Source organism: Misgurnus anguillicaudatus, chromosome 24, assembly GCF_027580225.2.
Source record: "Misgurnus anguillicaudatus chromosome 24, ASM2758022v2, whole genome shotgun sequence".
Taxonomy (NCBI): Eukaryota; Metazoa; Chordata; class Actinopteri; order Cypriniformes; family Cobitidae; genus Misgurnus; species Misgurnus anguillicaudatus.
In genome coordinates this window covers 18,809,867-18,832,510 of record NC_073360.2, presented here as the reverse complement: position 1 = coordinate 18,832,510, position 22,644 = coordinate 18,809,867, and the positions used below count along the sequence as shown (strand labels likewise).

General features: G+C 40.3%; 1 protein-coding gene across 1 annotated transcript; it reads left to right on the top strand.

Moving 5' to 3' along the window:
- The first annotated feature begins 788 nt into the window (after window positions 1–788).
- On the top strand, window positions 789–21,943 carry LOC129437957 (alpha-2-macroglobulin). The gene is made up of 34 exons (XM_073862545.1): window positions 789–944; window positions 1,203–1,383; window positions 1,497–1,653; window positions 4,054–4,106; window positions 4,261–4,281; window positions 4,551–4,716; window positions 4,798–4,882; window positions 4,968–5,070; window positions 5,156–5,276; window positions 12,953–13,062; window positions 13,133–13,303; window positions 13,402–13,635; window positions 14,491–14,703; window positions 16,305–16,454; window positions 16,597–16,722; window positions 16,879–16,972; window positions 17,247–17,361; window positions 17,542–17,767; window positions 17,843–17,972; window positions 18,054–18,175; window positions 18,305–18,356; window positions 18,482–18,565; window positions 18,661–18,837; window positions 18,922–18,997; window positions 19,090–19,246; window positions 19,318–19,392; window positions 19,474–19,636; window positions 19,714–19,907; window positions 20,012–20,224; window positions 20,355–20,480; window positions 21,031–21,108; window positions 21,254–21,319; window positions 21,465–21,570; window positions 21,782–21,943. The coding sequence occupies exons 1-34, from the start codon at window positions 838–840 to the stop codon at window positions 21,820–21,822; spliced, it is 4,293 nt and encodes a 1,430-aa protein (XP_073718646.1). The 5' UTR covers window positions 789–837; the 3' UTR covers window positions 21,823–21,943.
- The last annotated feature ends 701 nt before the right edge of the window (window positions 21,944–22,644 follow it).

Sequence of the window (22,644 nt, the reverse complement as noted above, 5' to 3'; positions counted from 1 at the left end):
TAATAACACTGTTACTTTAAGCACACACACCCATTTACATTTACATGTTTGGCAGATGCTTTTATCCAGAGTGACTTACAGTGACATGCTTTATTTTATATGTGTGTTCCCTGATTATATTTGCTAGTAATGTAATGCTCTACCAATTGAGCTATGGGAAAATGTTTAAATTAAATAACTTATTGTCGAGCCAGACAACAGGGGCCTTTTCTCTGAAAGATGCTTTACTAACAACCTAGTGAAAAGCTGGCATGTCAGAGACAGTCTGAGGAAAGCCACATCTCCATCTTCTTTAATGAGCAAGGGCATCTTGCAAAATCCAGTCAAATATTCAAAAAATTAAAAAAAACAGTCAAATCTCCTTAAGTTGACCTTTTAAATAAAAATGCAAAGGATTGTTAACATACAAGTACTAAGTCTCTTTTATAAAAAATCTCGTTGCAGTGAGGGGTGTCTCAAAATCCTGTTTAATATTATTATAAACAGTGTGTATAAAAAAGTGTTTGCTCACCTCTGGACTAAATCATAATTAAATAATTTTCACATGTTTTAAATAATGGTAGCGTTGGGTATATTTGAGTCTTATGTACTGTATAGCTGTATATTGCTGTATATTCTTTATTTTATTATAGTTACTGTTTACACGTGTATAATATTACGAATTTTTGGTTAAATTCACACATTTTCAATGGCATTAACAAGGTAATTTAGCAGCAAACTGAATAGACTGCATAGTTGAATGATTAATCAGATGGTCAATACAGATGTTTTTGAAGGACCTCCTATAGCATAAGAGTACCTATAAAAGGCACAGTCCAAATTGACTAAACAAGCTGGATGATTGATCATCATTCTGTCATGATGGCTCTTACTGCTGGTTGTTTTTGGAAAGGACTCCTGCTGCTCTCTTTTCTCTTAATTTCTATAAATGGACAAACAGAGCCGTAAGTCACTTTTAATGATCACTGTGTTTGTTTTTATTCCATAGTTGTTCTGTTTTATTGCTGCCTGTCACATTTTTTAATACATGACAATAAATAAATATATGACACTACTGCAGACAAACTAACTGTGATGGTTTGCATTAAAATTTCAGTATATCTAAAATCTCTATAATTTATTAAATCTTTTCTCTATAATTATATCTAGACACTCATATGCACATGACAGAATATGATATTCAATTTATCATCTCCCGACAGCTCTTTCATGGTGACATTTCCTGCATTGATCCAGTCAGGATCTGAAGCTAAACTGTGTGCAAGTCTCCTGAAGCCCAATGAAAGTCTTGTAATGACCGTTCATCTAGTGAATGATGACCAGATCACATTATTACTGCAGGAGAAAACAGATGAAGAGTTTCATCGCTGCTTCAACTTCAAGGTTTGACATCAAAACGATGTGCATGATAATAAACAAGATCATAATGTATGTTTGCTGCATTATCATCTTATTACATTATTGTAAATTATGTGTTTGTGATTATTTCTCATCAGGCTCCATTAGTGGAAGGAGAATCAGTGCAGAAAATAAAGGCTGAAATTAAAGGGGAGTCTTTCAAGATGACTGAAGAGAGAAAAGTTATGTTTAGACATTACAATCCTTTGACCTTTATCCAGACAGATAAACCCATCTATAATCCAGGACAAACTGGTGAGATGTTTCAAAGGTTAAAACTAGTAGATTGACACAGCAGAGCAGTTGTTTGTTGTATTTGTACAGCAGTTCAATATTGGCAGTTCAAATTTCAAATAAATAGAGTGGGAGTTTAAAAAATCGAACGTCCCCAACTAGGGTCCTCATATTGAATCTTGGCCATTTCCACTAGTGAATATTGGGACGTATCATATTTGACAAAACTTTTTGGCCATTTGCAGTTGTTAAAGAATTAACTAACATACAGTATTGAGCTTCACACTGTATCCTAAATTACAAATGATAAAAGCAGGGCAGTGGTGGTTAGAGAGTCGGGCCTGAAGGTTCCCGGTTTATTTCCCAAGACTAGCAGGCCAAATGCCCAGTTTCTCTCCTGGTGCTGTATTGCTAGCTGCCCACTGCTCTGTGTGTGTGTGTTTATACTTACTGGGATGGTTTAAATGCAGAAGTCACAATGTATGAGTTATTATGGATTGGCCATTAGATGATCAAAAATGCCAAATGTAAAAACCTGTGATGGTGGTGAGTCTGAGATTGTGTAGAGATAAGTATGACTGGAGATAATGATACAGGGTCTGTTCTATGTTTTGGGGAAGCTTGCAGTCACATTCAAACATTTATGTAGCCTATTCTGTGAAATTAATGCCATTTTAGAGAAAATCAAGAAACTTGTATTTAGTCTTAAATTCAATTCAATTCAATTTTATTTATATAGCTCTTTTCACAATACTCATTTGTTTCAAAGCAGATTTACATTAATAGAAGCAGTAAAACCACAGAAAAATGACAGATATCACAAAATAATACACAATAGCATAAGCTGTCAAATTTGCTGAGGCTATGACTCGACATTATGAACGAGCGTATTACTAATGTAACGTCTAGGAGAAGATGCTAAATTAAGCCCAAGCAGGCTACCTCTTAAAGCGACACCATGTAATTTTTCAACCTTCATAATACATTTTCAAGACCCTTGTGATAGTACATCGACTTTAAATAGGTTGAATGACATGTCTACCATAGCCTGACGGAGTCTGTATCGCTTTTACTCGTACTTTAAAACTTAGGGTTTCTGGTAGTAACCAGAGCACAAAAAAAAACTACAAAATTCGACTGCTTTACGGCATACGTCACTTCCTCCACACAATATTTTTTTAACGTGAATTTTGCTGAAGGCTACTTAAGGAGTGTAGAGAGCAACTTCTATTATATGACTCTGTGGCACTGTGTTAGTGTCACGGATCTATGACACAGGCGACCTGGGTTTGATTCCCCTTTAAGGCAATTTTTTTATATAAACTCACGATCTTGATTCATACATAAATGCGATCTCTTTATAAATGACGGCGATTATCTTGCCTATAGTTCCTTGTATTCAGATGCTGCAATCACGTGTTCACGTTTTTACCTTTCTTTTACTGTCTGTATTTACATTACAATCAAGGATGCTATAGCAGTCAAACTTGCTCAAACTCACACTGTGTAAAACCAAACCCTATTCATTCACCAATTCCTATTCATTCACCAATCAGATACGAGCGTTTCTTTCTCTTCCTCATTTGCTGCGGTCCGCTGTCACTCACGTGACGTATTACAAAGCGGCAGACCTAAACACATTGGTTTACTTGGATTTGGAGCGACAATTTTCACACAAAAGAGAGGAGATACGAGCGCCATTGCGGAAAATCATGGTGGCGAGGGAGAGAGAGAGAGACGATGCAACAATATGTGTTTCGAAAAAGGCAAGGAAATACTTCTGGTCGTTTCTGAATTGGAAGGCTGCAGCCTCCGGAGGTCAAATATGCAGGCTGCATACGTCATCAAGCCTGGTTTATTAAGGTAAACTGAGCATTACATTCGCAAGTCATAAGCATACTGCAACAATTTATGATTAACTAAGTATAATAGTCAACTTTATAATTGTTAATATTCTGAAATAAGACAGTCTTGATGACGTATGCAGCTTAGAAATACGACATCCGGAGGCTGCAACCTTGAGATTGAGAAATGGCTTCTGCCACGACGAGTTCCTCATCAGAAAGTTATAACATGACTGCGTTTCTCCCTGATGCCTCAAAATGTTGATCGTTTAGCGTTTTAAAGGTTTAGTTTTTAGTTTTGGTTTAAGGTTGGCCATTTCTTTTCCTTTGCGACAGTGCTGCGGCGCTTGTGGCCTCTAGGGGTGCTAGGCATGAAAAATACATGTCTAGCGCCCCCTAGTGGCCAAAAAGTTCTGCGGTGTGCCTTTATTAATGGCCAAACATCCATAAATAAATCATTTGAAATCTTTGCAAAGATTTAACAGGTTTTGGTCATAACCAGTAACTGTCCATATGAGAAAGACAACATTTAACACAATAAAACATGTTTTTACTTCATTTATACCTTTTTTTTCAGTACATTTCAGAGTTGTTACCACGGATACAAATTTTGTACCCCTTGAACAACAGGTTTGGCATTTTGTTCTTTTACTTTTTAATTTTACTTGTGAAGTAGCTTGTTTATATAATTTTACTTATTTCAAAATAAAGATTTTGTGCTATAGTTTTGAATAATTTAGACATTTACAAGCGATTTAATTATCATTTGCTCTTTTGTTTACAGTACAGTACAGTGGTGCTTGAGGTAAGAATACAAAATCTCCTGTACAGTCATTCACAACATACACAACTTAACCCTGTGAAAAGACTTAAAAGAGGTGTTGGCATATAGTTTTGATAGGCTACATCATAGTGTTTACCTACTGCCCTATTTTTAGAGAACAGAATAATTCACCAAAACTCCATATTTTGTATTTGCAAGTTTTGTAATAAAACTGTTAGAGATTTCTTCATTAATAGTAAAGATTATGTAACTGTCAATAACCTCAGCATTTTATCTATGGTATTAAACAGGACAGTCAAAATAACAGGATCGGTCAATGGACCAATATTTCCTCAACACGATGGATATTGCAGCGATCTTATGATTTAAACCCTGAAGCGCGTCAGGGCAGGTACACACTGATTGCTCACATTTGTGAAAGAAGGATAACATCTTATTTTCAGGTGAAAAAATATGGTAAGTTATAGCCACAAACAATGTGCAATTGTTCATAAATAGTCATAATAATCAGACTTCATTTAATTTTTGCCCTCTCAGTTTTGCCGAAGTTTGAAGTTACTATAAAAGCACCAGATAGTGTGAGTGTGGCTGATGAGAAAATGACTATTGAAGTTTGTGGAAAGTGAGTTTCACATAATATTTATATTTCACAAAATATTTCTGAAATTGTATTCTTTAATCTATAATTAACTTGCACTTTTTCACAGATACACTTACGGACAGCCTGTCCCTGGAAAATCGTGGATAAAACTGTGTCGTGCTTCACATTACTCCAATGAAAATATAATCTGTTTTACTGAAACCGCTGAGGTTTGTGAGTATGCAGTACAAGAAGAGGCATGTGATTTGTATTTAGTAGTCACTTTATTCTGTTTGTGTCTTTCATTACCATTAGATAAAGGAGACGGGCTGTGCCGTTCATTTTTTTAATGCATCGGCCTTCAGCAACATTACAATAAACAATCAACTTTACAATTATCTTAATGTTGAGGTGAAAGTGACTGAAGAAGGAACAGGTGAGCTGTGAATGTAGAGTCGGTCACTACGATGTCACGTCGTGACCGATGAATTGGGAACCGCTTCGCGGGGGACCTATCTGCTTCGAGAAACCTTTAAAACGCCAATGAACTTGGCATGCAGATAATTGCATCTGCCGGCGCCGCCACGCCGCACAGGTATTTAATGAGCGGCAGGTGCAGTTATCAAATCAGCTTTTTAGCTTCGAAAGCTGGCAGACTGACTGCTCACGAGAAGCTGCCCTTTACCCTTGGAATAGATCTCTGCGTGTCAGTTGGTTGGGCGAAGGCAACACAGCGAGGCTTGCGAGTGTTTCCACCTTTGATCTATGTGATCGCCTTTTCACTCTCTTTTTTAGTTGAGTGTGTGCGTTCTCCTCCCTGTGTGCTTCATCAACTACACAGCTAAAAGAGTGATTTCCCCTAAAAGAGCTGCAGTTGAACTCGCGTCTTTTTAAAGACAGCCATTCATTGCTCACGGGCGTTAATCGTCTTTTTAAAGATGTCTTTTCGTCCGTGTTCGATTCCTGGATGCGGCAAATACATGGGTCCTCGTGATGGACACGATCGCTGTTTCTCGTGTCTGGGTCTCCAGCACGCTGAGGTGGCTTTCGCGGGAGGGACATGCTCCGCTTGCGAGAGCCTGACTCTTGCGGATCTGCGGGGTCGTGTGGCGTTTCTCCGGGAACGCCGCCCTCCGTTGCTGATTGCCCCTAAGAAGGTGGCTGTGAAGCTACGGAGAGACGACCTCCGCCTCACGGTGCTGAATCGGTCAGGTGGTTCGTCCAGCGGCTCTCAGCTACCGGATCTGCAACCATCTGAGGTCCCGATGGAGACAGAGAGTGCGTGTTCTGCGTCGCTTTCTACCTCTATCGGGCCTCCCGAGGATTCAGTGTCTGTCGTAACAACATTGTTTCCTACTGGAAGGACCGTCCTACTCTTCCCTCGCAGGCCTGCAGACATTCGTCAGCTCTGACGGAGTCTGCGTACTGGGCTTGTGGGGAGGCGGCCTCAGCCTTACATGCCATGGCATCAGGCTAAGGCTCTGAAGGACCTGCACGAGGGAGGTAACGATTCGGCGGTCTTTGAAAACCTGCGTGCGGCTACAGATCTGGTGCTACGTGCGACCAAGCTCACCGCACAGGCCGTCGGTCGTGCTATGTCCACCTTGGTGGTCCAGGAGCGCCACCACTGGCTGTGCCTGGTGGACATGCGAGATGCCAACAAAACCCGGCTCTTGAATGCTCCGGTGTCCCAGGCCGGCCTGTTCGGCGAGGCAGTAGAAGACTTTGCACAACAGGTCTCTGCCACCCAGAAGCAGACTGAGGCCCTTGCCAACATCATGCCGTGTCGGAATAAGCCAACACCTGCCCCGTCGACGTCAGCACCTCAGTCTGCCGCTCGCCGAGGGCGTCCTGCAGCAGCGGCCGCCTTCGTTCCTCATTGGGGCCCTCCTAGGAAGCGAGGAACCGGCCGTCAGCAGCCCACTCAGCCCGCTAAGCCTGGTGGAAGGCGAAGATCTAAGCGGCCCTGAGACGGGCAACCTGGAGGTGGAGGGGATCGCTCTTCAGGAGATGGTGAACGCACCCTTCCCCCCCGGAGGAGGACCGGGTGGGGAATCCATTGTTTCGTTTAATTTCTGTTCCGCTGGCACCCACAAAACCACAAAAAGAGTGAATTCCTCTTCCTCCTCCAGGTCTTCAGAGGCAGTCGGGTGTAACAGATGGGCTCATAACCCTACGTCCTCCCTCTCCTCTTTCGCCAGCGGATGTGTCGAGCGCACCGGGACATCTTCATCAGAGTCTTCCCCGCGCAGCCATCCATCAGCGGAGTCAGGTGAGTTCTCATTCTCACAATATACATACCAACGCAGCCCAAGAGAGCGCGTCATCAAGCACCACTGTTCCGCTCGCCGCGGGTACTTCGATTGTGCCGTTAATTCCCCTCGCCCGGTATCTGGAAGCTTGGCAACAACTTCCCAGTCTGTCGCGCTGGCTTTTACGCACGATCCGTCTCGGCTATGCGATACAATTCGCCCGCCGACCTCCCAAATTTACGAGCATTCGTTTCACTTTAGTGAAACTCGCCAATGCGCCACATACTGCGTGCGGAGATTGCCGTCCTATTGGCAAAGGACGCGATCAAGCCGGTTCCTCCAGCCGAGATGAGGTAAGGGTTTTACAGCCCTTACTTTATCGTACCCAAGAAAAGCGGCGGGTTGCGACCGATCCTGGATCTGCGTGTTTTGAATCGAGCACTTCACAAGATGCCATTCAAAATGCTTACGCAGAAGAGCATATTTCAATGCATTCGCCCACAGGATTGGTTTGCAGCCATCGACCTGAAGGATGCGTACTTTCATGTCTCGATACTTCCCTGACACAGGCCGTTTCTCCGCTTTGCATCGAGGGACGAGTGTATCGGTACAAAGTCTTACCGTTCGGGCTCTCTCTCCCCGCGTCTTCACGAAAGTCGCAGAGGGGGCTTTAAAGCCCCTCTGAGAGAGCGGTGTTTGCATTTTGGCATATCTCGACGATTGGCTCATAGCACAGTCGTGTCAAATGCTTTGTACTCACATAGATCGGGTGCTCAAACACCTCGCCCGTCTCGGTCTTCAGGTCAACCGAGAAAAGAGCAAACTGTGCCATACACAGAGGATCTCTTTCCTCGGCATGGAATTGGATTCGGTCAATCTCACAGCACGTCTCACAGAGGCGCGCGCTCAGTCGATTCTGGCTTGCTTGAATACGTTTTCGGGGAAAAGACTGCGGTCCCTCTGAAACAATTTCAGAAACTCCTGGGGCATATGGCACCGCTTCATATGAGACCGCTTCAGCATTGGCTTCACGACCGAGTCCCGAGGAGAGAGTGGCTCACCGGCTTTCACTGTGTTATGATCACACCGAAATGCCGTCTCACTTTCACCCTGTGGTCAGACCCAGCATTTCTCAGGGCGGGAGTGCCACTGAGACAGGTTTCCAGACATGCAATAGTATGCACAGATGCCTCCAACACGGGGTGGGGAGCCACGTACGGCTAGCTTGCAGCTTCAGGAGTGTGGACATCACCTCAGCTGCATTGGCACATAAATTGCCGAGAACTGTGGGCTGTATATCTTGCGCTCGTCCGCTTCAGCAGCGAGTTGAGGTGCAAAGATGTATTAGTTCGCACAGACAACATTGCGACTGTTGCGTATATCAATCGCCAAGGCGGTGTGCGCTCTCGTCACATGTTGCATCTCGCCTGTTATCTCCTCTTTTGGAGTCAGAAGAATCTGAGGTCTCTTTGTGCCAGGTTTTAGGTGATTTACCCCAGGCGGTATCTAACACCATCACTGCAGTGCGAGCGCCGTCTATGAGACAGGCGTTTACGCTGAAATGGAACCTGTTTGTTGTATAGTGTACCTCTCAACGAGAGGACCCGCGGGACTGCTCAATCAGTATTGTGCTTTCATATCTCCAGCACCGCTTGGAGAAGAGGCGTCACCATCTACTATTAAAGTAGATATCGCGGCGATATCCACGCATCACGCACCCATAGACGGTAGATCTGTGGGTCAGCACGATCTAGTCATTAGGTTTTTAAGAGTTGCACGAAGGCTGAATCCTTCGCGCCCTCCCCCTATTCCTCCTTGTGATCTGTCCATGGTGCTGAAAGCCCTGCAGGACCCCCCTTTTGAGCCTCTGCGGACGGTGAGTGTCAAATTTCTCAGTTCAGCCGGTTTCCTCTCGAGTTCTCTCGTCAGATCAGTGAGAACATCTAGGAACGGCTCCTGTGTCGGCTTGGAGCCTTTCTTTTTGCCGCACAACCGCACCATTGTGGAAGGCCGTTAAGGCAAAAACGTTATAAAAAACTGTTTTTTGTCTCCTCCACCGCTTGGTGGCCGATGTTGCGGAGCATCAGCTGCCAGCCTCTCACTAGATGTATCCTTAAGAACCTGGGTGAGGCTAGCGCCCACATTGCGCCCCCTAGTGGTTTCTTTGGGAGTATTTTCCGTGGAAAGTTTCTGATTTACCACGTTTCCCTTAGCGGAGTCGTTCCGCGCCTCTTTAGTGTTGCTAAGAGAAAGTATTTGTTAGACCTCGAGTTCTTTCAACCATCACCTTAGTGGTAGACCCCTAGAGGGTTTTTTTCCGCAGCGATCTTAGTCCCGCCTGACGAGTTCGCTTCCCAGTTCGCCTAGTCACTATCGTGGGTTAAGGAACAAGTAGTGACCGGCCTCTGCTTCAACCATACTCAATTCATACTCAATTGTTTCAAAGCAGCTTTACATTAATATAAGCATTAAAAGCACAGAAAAACGACAGATAGCATAACATAATACACAATAGCATAAGCAGTCAAATTTGCTGCGGCTATGACGCGACATTATGAGCGAGCATATTACTAATGTAACGTCGAGAAGAAGAAGCTAAATTAAGCCCAAGCAGGCTACCTCCCCGGGGTAAAAAAACCCCTAGGAGAAAAAAAACAAAAACCCCGGGTTGTTTAGCCGAGGAAATAAAAATAAAAGTCCTAGGAGGGAAAAACCCTTGGGAGATATACATGTATATACACACATATTAACGGATAAGGAGCTTAAGCGGAGATTAAGCAGAGATTAAGCAGAGATTAAGCGGATATTAAGCGGGTCCTGCCGGTGGTCGTTGGTCAGGCATCAGCTGGGCATCACATTGAAGAACGACCAGTAGATCAGAGGTGTGCCGACTTCCACATCCACCGGAACTGGGTCTGTTTGTCCCATTGTCCTCAGGGTCAATGGGACCCAGGGACGAGACAGGGAGAGAAAAACAAAATCATATTAGCGTAGGGGCAGTTCACATGTAATGCAAGTGTCACACAGTGATGTGGTTGAATCAGCTTAGTTTCAGACAGACTAACTATTGCGGCATAATTATATTATCCACAGTTGAGGATTTTGCAAATTGGGGGCCCACTGCGACGGTATATATGGTAACTAAGGGTCACCTTCCGATTTTTAAGAGAAAATGAAACCTGTCGACCCGTTTGACTAAGGCCTGTAACCCCACTGTCGTCGTTAATGCAGGTTCAGTGGCAAACGGGTCTATATTGCATACTATTTACAAGATCACGAAAAAACGCCAACATCGCAACCTGACCATACGTGTCAACCCGTTTGACTAAGGCTGGAGGCCCCACTGTCGTCGTTAATGCAGGTTCAGTGGCAAACGGGTCTGTATGGCATACTATTCACAAGACACAAGAAAGCGCCAAAATCGCAACCCGACCATACGTGCCAACCCGTTTGACTAAGGCCGGAAGCCCCACTGTCGTCGTTAATGCAGGTTCAGTGGCAAACGGGTCTGTATGGCATACTATTCGAAATAGAAAGAAAGCGCCAAAATCACAACCCAACCATACGTGCCAACCCGTTTGACTAAGGCCAAAAGCCCCACTGTCGTCGTTAATGCAGGTTCAGTGGCAAACGGGTTTGTATGGCATACTATTCACAAGAACACGAAAGTTCCAAAATCGCAATCCGACTATAGGTTAAAATAAGATTTTTATTTATTTATTTGGTTGATCTGTGTTATGACCGCGAGTGCTTTGTTCCGTACAGATAACTATTTCGAGTTAAGTACTTTTACTAGACAAATTATGCGAATGCTTTGTTGAAGAGAAAAGTTTTAAGTCTAGATTTAAAATTATCGACTGTGTCTGATTCTCGGACATCGGTTGGTAAATCATTCCAGAGCTTAGGGGCTAAGTAGGAAAATTACCTTCCACTTTTAGACACTTTTGATAGTCTGGGGATAATCAAGAGACCAGAATTTTGCGACCGTAGTGTGCGTGATGGATTGTATTCTGATAGTAATTCTCTAAGATATGAGGGTGCTAGGCCATTTAAAGCTTTGTAGGTGATTAGTGATATTTTAAATTGTATGCGATATTTAACTGGTAGCCAGTGTAAAGATGCCAGAATTGGGCTTATGTGGTCATACTTTTTAGATCGAGTAAGTACCCTTGCGGAAGCGTTTTGAACTAGCTGAAGCTTGTTTACTTGATTTGCATGGCATCCCCCGAGTAGCGAGTTACAATAGTCTATTCTAGAGGTCATAAAAGCATGGATAAGCTTCTCTGCGTCAGATGTAGACAGTATATGGCGTATTTTCGAGATATTTCTAAGATGGAAGAATGCTGTGCGGCAGACGTTGGCGATATGACTATCGAAGGATAAGTTGCTGTCGAACATCACACCTAAGTTCCTAACCGTGGAAGATGGCACCACAGTGCAGCCATCTATGTGCAACTTGTAATCTGACATATTATGTTTGTAGCGATTCGGTTCAATAATAAGTATCTCTGTCTTATTGGAGTTCAGCTTAAGAAAGTTATGTGCCATCCAGTCACTAACATCGCTAAGGCAGTCTGTTAGCTTAGAAAACGTGTGTGTTTCGCTGGGATGTGAGGAGATGTAAAGCTGGGTATCATCCGCATAGCAGTGAAAACTTATGTTATGTTTCCTGATAATGTCTCCTAGAGGTAACATGTATAACGAGAACAGGATAGGACCTAAAACCGATCCCTGCGGTACACCGTATTTAACCAGGGAGTGATATGACTCTTCCTCGTTTACATAAACAAAGTGATAGCGATTGGTTAGATACGACCTAAACCAGGCTAGCGCCTGACCACTGATACCAACATAGTTTTCTAGTCTATTGAGTAAGATTGTATGATCTATTGTGTCAAAGGCTGCACTAAGGTCTAATAATATAAGAATTGAGATTTCACCACGATCGGATGTTAATAGGAGGTCGTTTGTAACTCTAAGCAACGCTGTCTCTGTGCTATGGTGGGGCCTGAATCCTGATTGGAACTTTTCATATGTACTATTATTTGTCAAGAATGTGCGTAACTGGCTTGCCACTACCTTTTCTAATATTTTCGAAAGAAAAGGGAGATTTGAGATTGGTCTAAAGTTATTAAGCTCTCCCTGATCAAGCTGCAGTTTTTTAATCAGCGGTTTAATAACTGCTAGTTTGAAAGCTGTTGGAACGTATCCTATTTCTAGCGATGAGTTAAAGATATTTAGAACCGGGGTTGACACTACAGGGAATACCTCTTTAAGCAGTTTTGTGGGAACGGGGTCTAATATACAGGATGATGATTTGGATGATGTAACTAGTCTAGAGAGCTCATCTAGTGTAGTAGGTTTAAATGAATCAAGATGTTCGTATGGTAGTCTAGTGTTAAGTGAACTAACGGGTTGAGTGGTGGCTGCCTGGGTAGCTACATATGGTACCCTCGTTCCCTGAAGGAAGGGAATACCCGTGCTGATACCGGCCGGACCCTTTCCTTCTGTCCAGCTTTCTCAGCAAAAAATAGCTGATTTGATAACTGCACCTGCCGCTCATTGAATACCTGTGCGGCGGGGCGGCGCCGGCAGATGCAATTATCTGCATGGCAAGTTCATTGCCGTTTTAAAGGTTTCTCGAAGCTGATAGGTCATCCGCGAAGCGGTTCCCAATTTGTCGGTCATGACGTGACGTCTCCGTTCCCTTCCTTCAGGGAACGAGGGTTACATATGTAACCGAGACGATTTATCCACGCTTTTACAATGTACTGATCATCTTCATTTGTATTGTTGAAATAAATTGCGATTTAAAAGTCATTGAAATGTAAGATACACAGTAACCATCTGTATTTAACAGAGACCACCATATCAAAATCAGAAACTGTATCCCTCACTTATGAAATTGGACAATTGGCAATTACAGACCTACCAACGACATATAAACACGGATCAGTCATAATAGGAAAAGTAAGTTTGTCTTTTTTTACACTTACCAATAAATGCACAGATCTTTACTCCTGCTTATTTTTTTCACCAGATCAAGGTTACAGATTTCAAAGGAACACCAATTCCAAACAAGGACGTTTATCTCTTTAAGGAGGAGCACTGGTCCCCAAATCTGCTCTTTAATCTCACTACAGATGACAATGGACTGGCAGCATTTTCACTTAATACATCTAGTCTGCCTGAAAGTGATTTTAACCTGATGGTATGATAGTTTGTGCTAATCCAGTTTTCTGTTGTTTAAAGTATTAAATTATTGACATGGATTTGCATGGTTGTAATTTTTCGTTTATTGTTGTCCAGGCAAGCGTATATCCAGGATTTTATTTAAGTGCCTATGGCAAGCCTCACTTCCCTACAGATCAAAAAGGAGTTTCAATTTTCCAGCCCGCCACCCCATATACTCCATCATTTAGTGAACTGACTATAGACAATCTTAAGGAACCCTTTAAGTGTGATGCTGAGTTTACAGTAACCATTAAATATCATTTCATTGGAGAAGCCATTGATAACTTCAACACTGACATCGTCTATGTGGTGAGTATCAATACTACATGTTCATTATCAGTGTAGAGCAGTGTTTCTCAAATTTTTTCAGCCCAAGGATCACTTTATCTTCCAATTTTTTTCTGAGGACCACCTAACAGAACCCGACTCTAACACGCCTCCCCAAAAAACAACAAAATAGGCAGGATAAGCTTAATTTAAGTTTAATATGTAACTGTTTTAAGTCAAAAACTATTTTTTTAACACAAATGCAATGCTATGTTCAGAATGTTTATATGAATTTTATTTCATTAGAAAAAGAAAATGTGAAATGAGTTGCAACTTAATATGAACAACAAACTGCACATGTGGAAAAAAACTGCAATTAAACATACTGTAAGGTAGCCTAGGTCTCACTTAATGTCATTTCAAAGAGCCATTAATTTAAAACTGAGGTGGTGGGTATATGAAGTTTGTGGTTGTAACAATAGTAACAATAAAATGCTAAAAAATGTCCAAAATCACTGAAATTACAGGGATTTTACACATGAAACAAAAACTAGTACATTACAAAACTAATAGATCTGTGGATTTTAGCTGCTTTCAGTTGATGGTTGATCTTTTCTTTTGACTCCTCTTTGGTTTAGCCACCGATCCATTTTATGTTATTAAAACAAAATGGCAAGAACTGATATCACAGTTTCACAAGTGCATTAAAAATCTACTTAAATAAGTGACGATTGTATAAACACTTGCATAGTTTAGGTCATCTTTTGGCGGACCACACTTTGGGGTTTGGGCCACACTTTAAGAATTACTGGTGTAGAGTTTCATAGAGATCTGTTTGACAGTATTAAGTGTCTGCACTGGTCAGTTTGTTAACAGTGTGTTGTGTGTTTGTTTCAGGTCTTGTCCAGAGGTGTGATAGTTCATCATGGATATGAGAAGGTTGAAGTGAAGACTTCTAATGGAGCAGCAAGTGGCACAGTGTCATTCAAACTGTCTGTTAAAGCAGATTTGACTCCAGTAGTGCAGATACTTGCATACTGTGTGCTGCCCAGTGACAATGTAGTTGCTGCGAGTGAAAACTTCAACACTGAAAAGTGTTTCAATAACAAGGTGTGAAACAATGCAGCAATGCTGAATTATATTATTTCAAAATATAACTTAGAATTTCCCGTAATGTTTTTACTGCTTTGAATATATATTTATTTAACAGTTCTTTTGGTTCTGGAATCTGATTGGCTGATAGCTGTGATATATTCTACTGATCGTAACAGTAACCGCTTCACTATTTCGTATCGTTTACAACAGTGGTTCTCCAACTTTTTCAGCATGCGGCCCCTTTGTGTAGGTACGGTGAATTCCTTCGCCTCCGCCCCCTCCCCCCCCAAGAAAGTTTATGACAAAAACAGTTCTCAAAGCTAACATTTCAATTATTCAAAACATTAAATTAAAAAAGTAGTGTTGTTGGTTAGTAGCCTTATTTTTTTAGGCTAAATTACAATATCATTCCACCACTGATCAGAAAGGCACTTGAGCTGTACGGTCGCTCTATCTGTGACTGGAGAAAGCGTCCAACAGAGCGTCATATCAGCCTGATTCCCTTCAAAGGTCTTGGTGTCTAAACTTTGGAGGGAGTTGCCGTCATTGTGTCTTACAGCGTGGCCGATTAAAATACACTTGGCGAATAAAGCAACGAAAACAATCATTTTCCTTTTACCTGTAGCATCTGTTTGCAAGCATCCACTTCCTTGAAAGGGCGCACGCTGTTTGAAAGGAGCCCAGCTAGTACAGGCATTTGGCTACTGGTAAACCACTGGATCACTATACATCAGGGATTCAGGATGCTTGCTGACTTTCTGGTGATGTGAATATTAAAACACGAGACAACACCACTGATATTTATAAACATCACGCAGAAACGACATCTCTCTGAGTTTTTTTTTTTTGTTAACTCAATTAGTCTGTTTCATAGTACCGGTACTGACAAGAACAAAGTCCAGTAAAAAGACAGTGCTATAGTACCGCTTTAAGATTAAATAAAAAATCAGTTTCATATATAGTAATGTAATGTAACTTTTACATCCGACAAAAATAGCACAGACTAAATATGAATAAAATAAACAAATAATAAATTCATGAGACCAAAGCCTGCTGGTTTGATTAACCCAAGATTTTAAACTGACCATCAGAAACAGATACCTCAGAGCCAGCGTCAAATAGGAGTGTCTGAGACACGGCGTAGCCTATGCGAACACTGACATCCGCTGGTCGCGCTGAAACTCACACGTCTGATTTTTTTCTAAGCAAATGTTTAAATAGGTGTTATCTTTACTAATTGATTGCACATTTGAATGTTATACATATATATTATTGCCTGAACTACTATTAAAACTACAAGTTGTGACCCAGAAACAGTAATATTGAGAAAGGCTATTACATCTATTGAGTTGTGACAATAGAAAAAGTAGGTTGTGACATTGAAAACAAACAGCCGAAAGGTTACCTGTCATCCTGAGTTTCAAGTGCATGGAGGAAGAAAGTAGTTCCTCACAAAAGTGGCTTTTGAAAACACTCCGTTGTCGTTAATCGATCTTGTGCCGTCGAACTGTAGTATAAAAGTAATATTTGTGTTCAGGGCTGTGATTATTGAATATATGTGAAATGATGAATCCTATTTTTAACTGTGTGATCTTCATGTAGTGTTGTTGTTTCAGGTGTCTCTTCAGTTTTCTCCTGCTACAGCAGTTCCAGGTGAAGCAAACACAATACAGCTGTCAGCTCAGCCTGGTTCATTGTGTGCTCTCAGTGCTGTAGATAAAAGTGTTCACATCTTGGAACCAGGAAAACGTCTGGATGTTGATAAGGTCTCACTCAATCTCATTCATACTCACTGTAGATAACTAGATGTAAAATATTCTTTATTTTAAAAGTTATTAAAATGTAAAATACCTGTTATGAGTGATTATAAGGAAGACTAATGAGTGATTATGATTCATCCTATTACAGATTTTTAACCTTTTGCCAGTGCGTTCAGTGTCAGAATATCCACACCAGGCTGAAGATGAGCAACCATGTTTGCATGTTAGACCCCGTCGAGCTGTGGGAATAGATCACGCCTATGAATCCTTAAAGGTAACAAAGTTGATGATGATTTTCTTTTCTGCGTAATATTAAATAGTTTTTACATGCAGGCATACATTAAATGAAATGATATATAAAACTAGGTAGTGATTATTTAAGATATCCATAATGTAACTATTAATTTGCTTTGATTTTGCTGTTTGACAGAAAGTGGGATTAAAAATGGCAACAAATTTGGCTGTGAGAGAACCTTTGTGTCTAATATACAAGGGCATGACTTTTCACAGACACAATCCAATGAGTAAATATTTGTTTTTATTGTTATATATGTACATGTTAATAAATAAGTTCTTCAATAAAAATGTAACAAGAAAAGCCCGATTTAAAAAAAGAAATTGAATGTACCAGTTTTAAACATTTACATGAATATGATGGCATTTATATCATATTGCAAGCACATTTATGGGAAAAAATGCAGTTCTTTGGTGATTGTATGTACTGTAGGCTATATCAAAGTTTATCATATTAGGTTATGATGCAGACTTCTTTTTAAAAATACTCTCTTCTCCTTTCAGTAATGTATGACTATCTTTCGTCTGGACATGGTGCAAGGGGTGGCTTTGATGGTCCTCAAGTAACAGTACGGAGTGTCTTTCCCGAAACATGGATTTGGCAACTTTCTGAAGTTGGGTTAGTGAAGCTGCCTTGCAGTGGCAATTATTGTGTCTGTCGGCATAGTGATTTATTAGTAATTTATTATAAAAATAATTATAAAGTTAATGTCAAGTTTTTGTCGTTATGCATATGAAAGTTATATTGCAAAAATTACCTATATGTCAGAGTTCAAATATTGTAGTAATTCCACCACAGGGACTCTGGATCAACACAGGTTCCTGTCAAGGTTCCTGACACCATCACCACCTGGGAGACGGATGCTTTCTGTCTGTCCTCCAAAGGTTTGGGTTTGGCTCCTCCTGCTCAACTGACAGTTTTCCAGCCCTTCTTCCTGGAGCTTTCTCTGCCTTACTCCATCATCCGTGGAGAGATCTTTGAACTGAAGGCTACCGTCTTTAACTATCTGTCCAAGTGTATCATGGTGAGATTTCTGTGAACATCTTCTCATATTTCTGTCATATCAAATCTGAAGTAATCCTTCATCTTTCATGTACAGGTTAAAGTAACTCCAGCTCCATCTTCAGACTTCACTCTTAAAGCCTCCTCTGATGATGACCACTATTCATCCTGTCTGTGTGCTAATGGAAGAAAAACCTTTAAATGGATTCTCACTCCTTCTGTTCTTGGTCAGTTTGTTTAATCTGAATCAGTGTCTTATGTTTTTGTATTTCATCAGTCGAGATGATCATGAGTTGTTTGTTTTGTAGGAGTGTTGAATATAACAGTGAGTGCAGAGGCAGAGCAGTCACAGACTGTGTGTGACAATGAGATTGTGAGCGTGCCAGAGAGAGGACGCCTTGACATAGTTACTCGAAGTCTCCTTGTACAGGTGAGCTCACCGCCAACAGATCTCACACATAACACAAATGTTTCTTATACAGTATGTCATCCTAATATTGCTTATATTACTGTGATATGATTTTTAATCATAAATCTCTTATATTATTTTCTGCTGTAGGCTGAAGGGACTGAAAAGACAGAGACTCACAGTTGGTTACTGTGTCCAAAGGGTTTGTTAACGTTTAAAGCTTGTGATAAAAGTTGAAATATAAAAACTGTTGTGATAGACTCATGTTTATTTTGTACAATCATAATGTGCTGATCATTGACACGTTTTCATTTTTCTGTTTCATAGGTAACAGTCTTTCAGAAGAGCTGGATCTGACGCTTCCTAAAGATGTGATAGAGGGATCAGCAAGATCTTCAGTTTCAGTCATTGGTAACATTTACTGTAGATACACAAACAGATATATGCAGTTACATTTGTGTATTAAATTTAAAATAAAATAAAAATAAACTAAATTTCTGTGGTAGGAGACATATTGGGTCGTGCACTGCAGAATCTTCATGGATTATTACGAATGCCGTACGGCTGTGGAGAACAAAACATTGCTGTTCTGTCTCCCAATATTTACATTTTACAGTATCTGGAAAACACAAAGCAACTCACTTCAGCCATCAGAGAGAGAGCCACAGGCTTCCTGAAGAGTGGTAAGATTTAATTCATGCTTTCATCAAAATATTGTTTAAGAGAAAATCACTGTTTCACTGTTCAATCACTGTCAAACTAAACAGGATATCAGAGACAGCTGAACTACAAACATAGAAGTGGTGGATACAGTACATTTGGCAGTGGTGAAGAGAATACATGGTGAATATTTCATTTTAATTTTCTCTAAAATATATTAGAGTGATTAAGACTATTGATCAAAAACTGAAAATCTCCAATTTCCACACCTCCAGGTTGACATCTTTTGTCCTGAGGTCTTTTGGCAAAGCACAAAAGTACATATTCATTGATCCAGATGTTATTAAAAGTGCAAAGGATTGGTTAATAAGCAGGCGCAGTACAGATGGTTGTTTTATTCAACAAGGAAGTTTGTTCAACAACAGAATGAAGGTACGTGATTGAAGATTTTCATGATAAATTTACTACAGTATGTCGCTTTATTTGCTTCTGTGTCTCTACAGGGTGGAGTTAATGATAATATAACCATGACTGCTTACATCACTGCATCATTACTTGAACTGGAAACTCCAGTCACAGTAAGTACATCAACAGAGATCATAGTATAAACTATTAGATGAATGACACTCACATCTGCTGTTTATCTGTTTGTGTTTCAGGATCCTGTGGTCGCTCAAGGTTTGTCCTGTTTGAGGTCCATCATTGGGAATCTTAAAAACACTTACAGCACTGCGCTGCTTGCCTACACTTTCAGTCTGGCGAATGACACGGACACCAGACAGCAGCTTTTAAAGGAACTGGAAAATCTTGCCATTTCAGAAGGTAAAGACATTTGTGTATTCTTGAATGTCAACAATATCTGTTGTTTTATCTGTTGTTTATTCACTTTGGTCCTAAAGGGTCTCAGCTTCACTGGTCTCAGTCAGGATCTGTTGATGATTCTGGTTCTCTGTCAGTGGAGATCAGCTCATATGTTCTGCTAGCTGTTCTCACATCAGATTCAGTCACTACAGTTGAGTTGGGTTATGCTAACAGGATCGTCAGCTGGCTTGTCAAGCAGCAGAACGCCTATGGAGGATTCTCATCTACACAGGTTAATCATACTAATGAAAAATGAAGTAATCTTAGTTAACATCTGTGTTTATTTTATTACCCATAATGCATTTCCATGTTGTAATGATGTTGTGATGTTATCAGGACACAGTTGTGGCTCTTCAGGCTTTGTCTTTGTACGCCACCAAAGTCTTCAGCTCTGATGGTTTCAGTACAGTGACGGTTCAGTCAGCAGGAGACTCTCACAACTTTGATGTGAATCAGGACAACAAGTTACTGTATCAGGAGAAGAAACTGACCAATGTTCCTGGCAAATACAGTATTGAAGTGAAAGGCTCGAGCTGTGTGTCTGTGCAGGTCAGAAACTCCTGGTACATCTTAGCATTAATAAAAACACTTGGCATATCTCTGTGGTTTAACAAACTGTATGTGAGATGATTAATGAATTTGTTTGTGTTTGTATTGATTCTTTATTTCTTTCTCTCAGATGGCTCTGTTTTACAACATTCCCACTCCCACTGAAGATAAAACATTGACCGTTGAAGCTACGCTTGAGGCTGATTGCAAAAAATCATCCACACAACCACAAAATTTGAAATTTACAGTCAAATATGAACACATCTGAGTAACAATAGACATGATTATAGCTTTAGTTAGTTTGTCTGACAAATGTTTCTGAAAAGCAAAGTCCTTTAAACCAGTGGTTCTCAAACTTTTTCAGCGTGCAGCCCCCCTGTACAGTGCATTTCTTTGTGCCCCTCCAAAGAAAATTTATGACAAATTTGTGAAAAAAGTGTAACATTTTAATTAAACAAAACATATAAAATTATTCAAAGTAGTGCTGTTGGTTAGTAGCCTTATATTTTTTGTTTAATTACACAGAATTCATGATAAATTAATGTATTTTATAAAATCTTATAAAACTGGGGCCCCCCTGGCACCATCTTGTGCCCCCCCTGGGGGGCCCAGCTCCCAGTTTGAGAACCACTGCTTTAAACACAAAATAAGTTTGAGTTAACCCATGTTTAGCCTACAGTATAAATGCTTAACTGATCTTCTTTATAAAAGCAAAACAAACAATATGAAAAGTATAAATATTTTGTGATTACATGAGATATTCAAGAAACCAACCCCTTACGTTGTTTATTAATTTTTGCAGATATAATGGTCCACAGCAAACTACTAACATGGTCATTGTGGATATCAAGCTCTTATCAGGATTCACAGCTGACACATCATCGGTGCGTTTAAATGTATAAAGTGATAAATCACAAACTTGTTAAATGTTTTGAGGTCTGATGTCTCTGTATTTTCATAGTAAAAAACAAAAACACAATAACTTTAGAGGTAAGTCTTGACAATAACTTGAATAAATTTCCCTCACAGATGTTTGCACCACTTGTGGAGCGGGTGGATACTAAAGATGATCATGTCCTTGTATATTTGAAGGGGGTGAGAGAGTGACACATTCATATCTTGATCATTTATATAATTTATGAATGTAAAAACAATAACATCATATATAATTTATCCATAAATGTTTTAGCTATAATGTCAATGACTGAGAGTTTGTCTTCTTCTGTTGATCCTCCTGCAGGTTCCAAAAAATCTCCCTATGAATTATGAGATACAATTAAAACAGATTCTTCCAGTCAAGAACCTCAAGCCAGCTGTGATCAAAGTCTATGATTACTACCAAACAAGTAAGATTAGATATACCAGTTTCTTTTGTTTTAACTGGGAACCCCCCCCCCCCCCCTTTGAGAAAAAAAATATCATAGCCAAACTAATCACATGATGCATTGCTCACTGACACGCACCATTTATTTCATTTGAAAGATTACTATAAAAGTATTTATATATGATTTTTGTTTATACTGTAGATTGCTGTGATACATTTTCTGTTTTCTTCAGGTGATCAGTCAGAGACCGAGTACTCCTTCCCATGTGAATAATGCAGCTCATTGCCTCCTTGGATGATTTTCAAGTTGAAAATAAAATGTTATTTTATGTTTTCAGTTTGTTTGTTCTTTATTCTAAGCAAAAAATAAAGTGTTACTACATGACAGTATTAAAGTGTTTTGTTTTGGTGTTTTTGTGTCAATGTTTCAATGTCTAAGCCTAATAGTCTCTTAAACTCTGTCTGGCTTGATGTGACAAATGTGACTGTAAAGCATTAAGCCCAAACCTAAATCTGAAATGTGGTACACTGCCGAGACTCGGCTGCTAAGACAAGCCTGTAGAAAGGCAGAGCAAAAGTGGAAAAAGGACAGTTTACACATTTCCTTACAGCTTTTTAATGTCAGCTTATCAGCAAGCAGCCAAGTCTGCTAAGGTATCATACTTTTCTGATCTAATTTTACATCACTCCAATTTTAATCACTCCAGACCAAAGGTGCTGTTTTCGATAATAAACACTGTTGTTAATCCACCTGTATGTACTTCGTCTGTAGCCTTTGACGCTCTCTGTGAAAGCTTCTTGAAGTTCTTTAACCCTCATAAGCCCCTATTTTCCTATATATGTTAGAGTTCCTTGGTGGTAAAAAATGACCCCAGAAATTAAAAGAGTGATTACAACTTCCGGTAAACTCCGCTAAGAATAAATAACAACAACATAGTTTATTTGTATAAAAAGCAAAAAAAACACATAGATTACCTAGGAAACCAAAACATTTGTTATTTTCGACGAGACATTTCTTCAAGAGATCAGTTTAGCAACTAGTCAGACCATTAAAAAAACAAAACCGGAAGTAAGGTTCAGATCCAGACGTGTATCA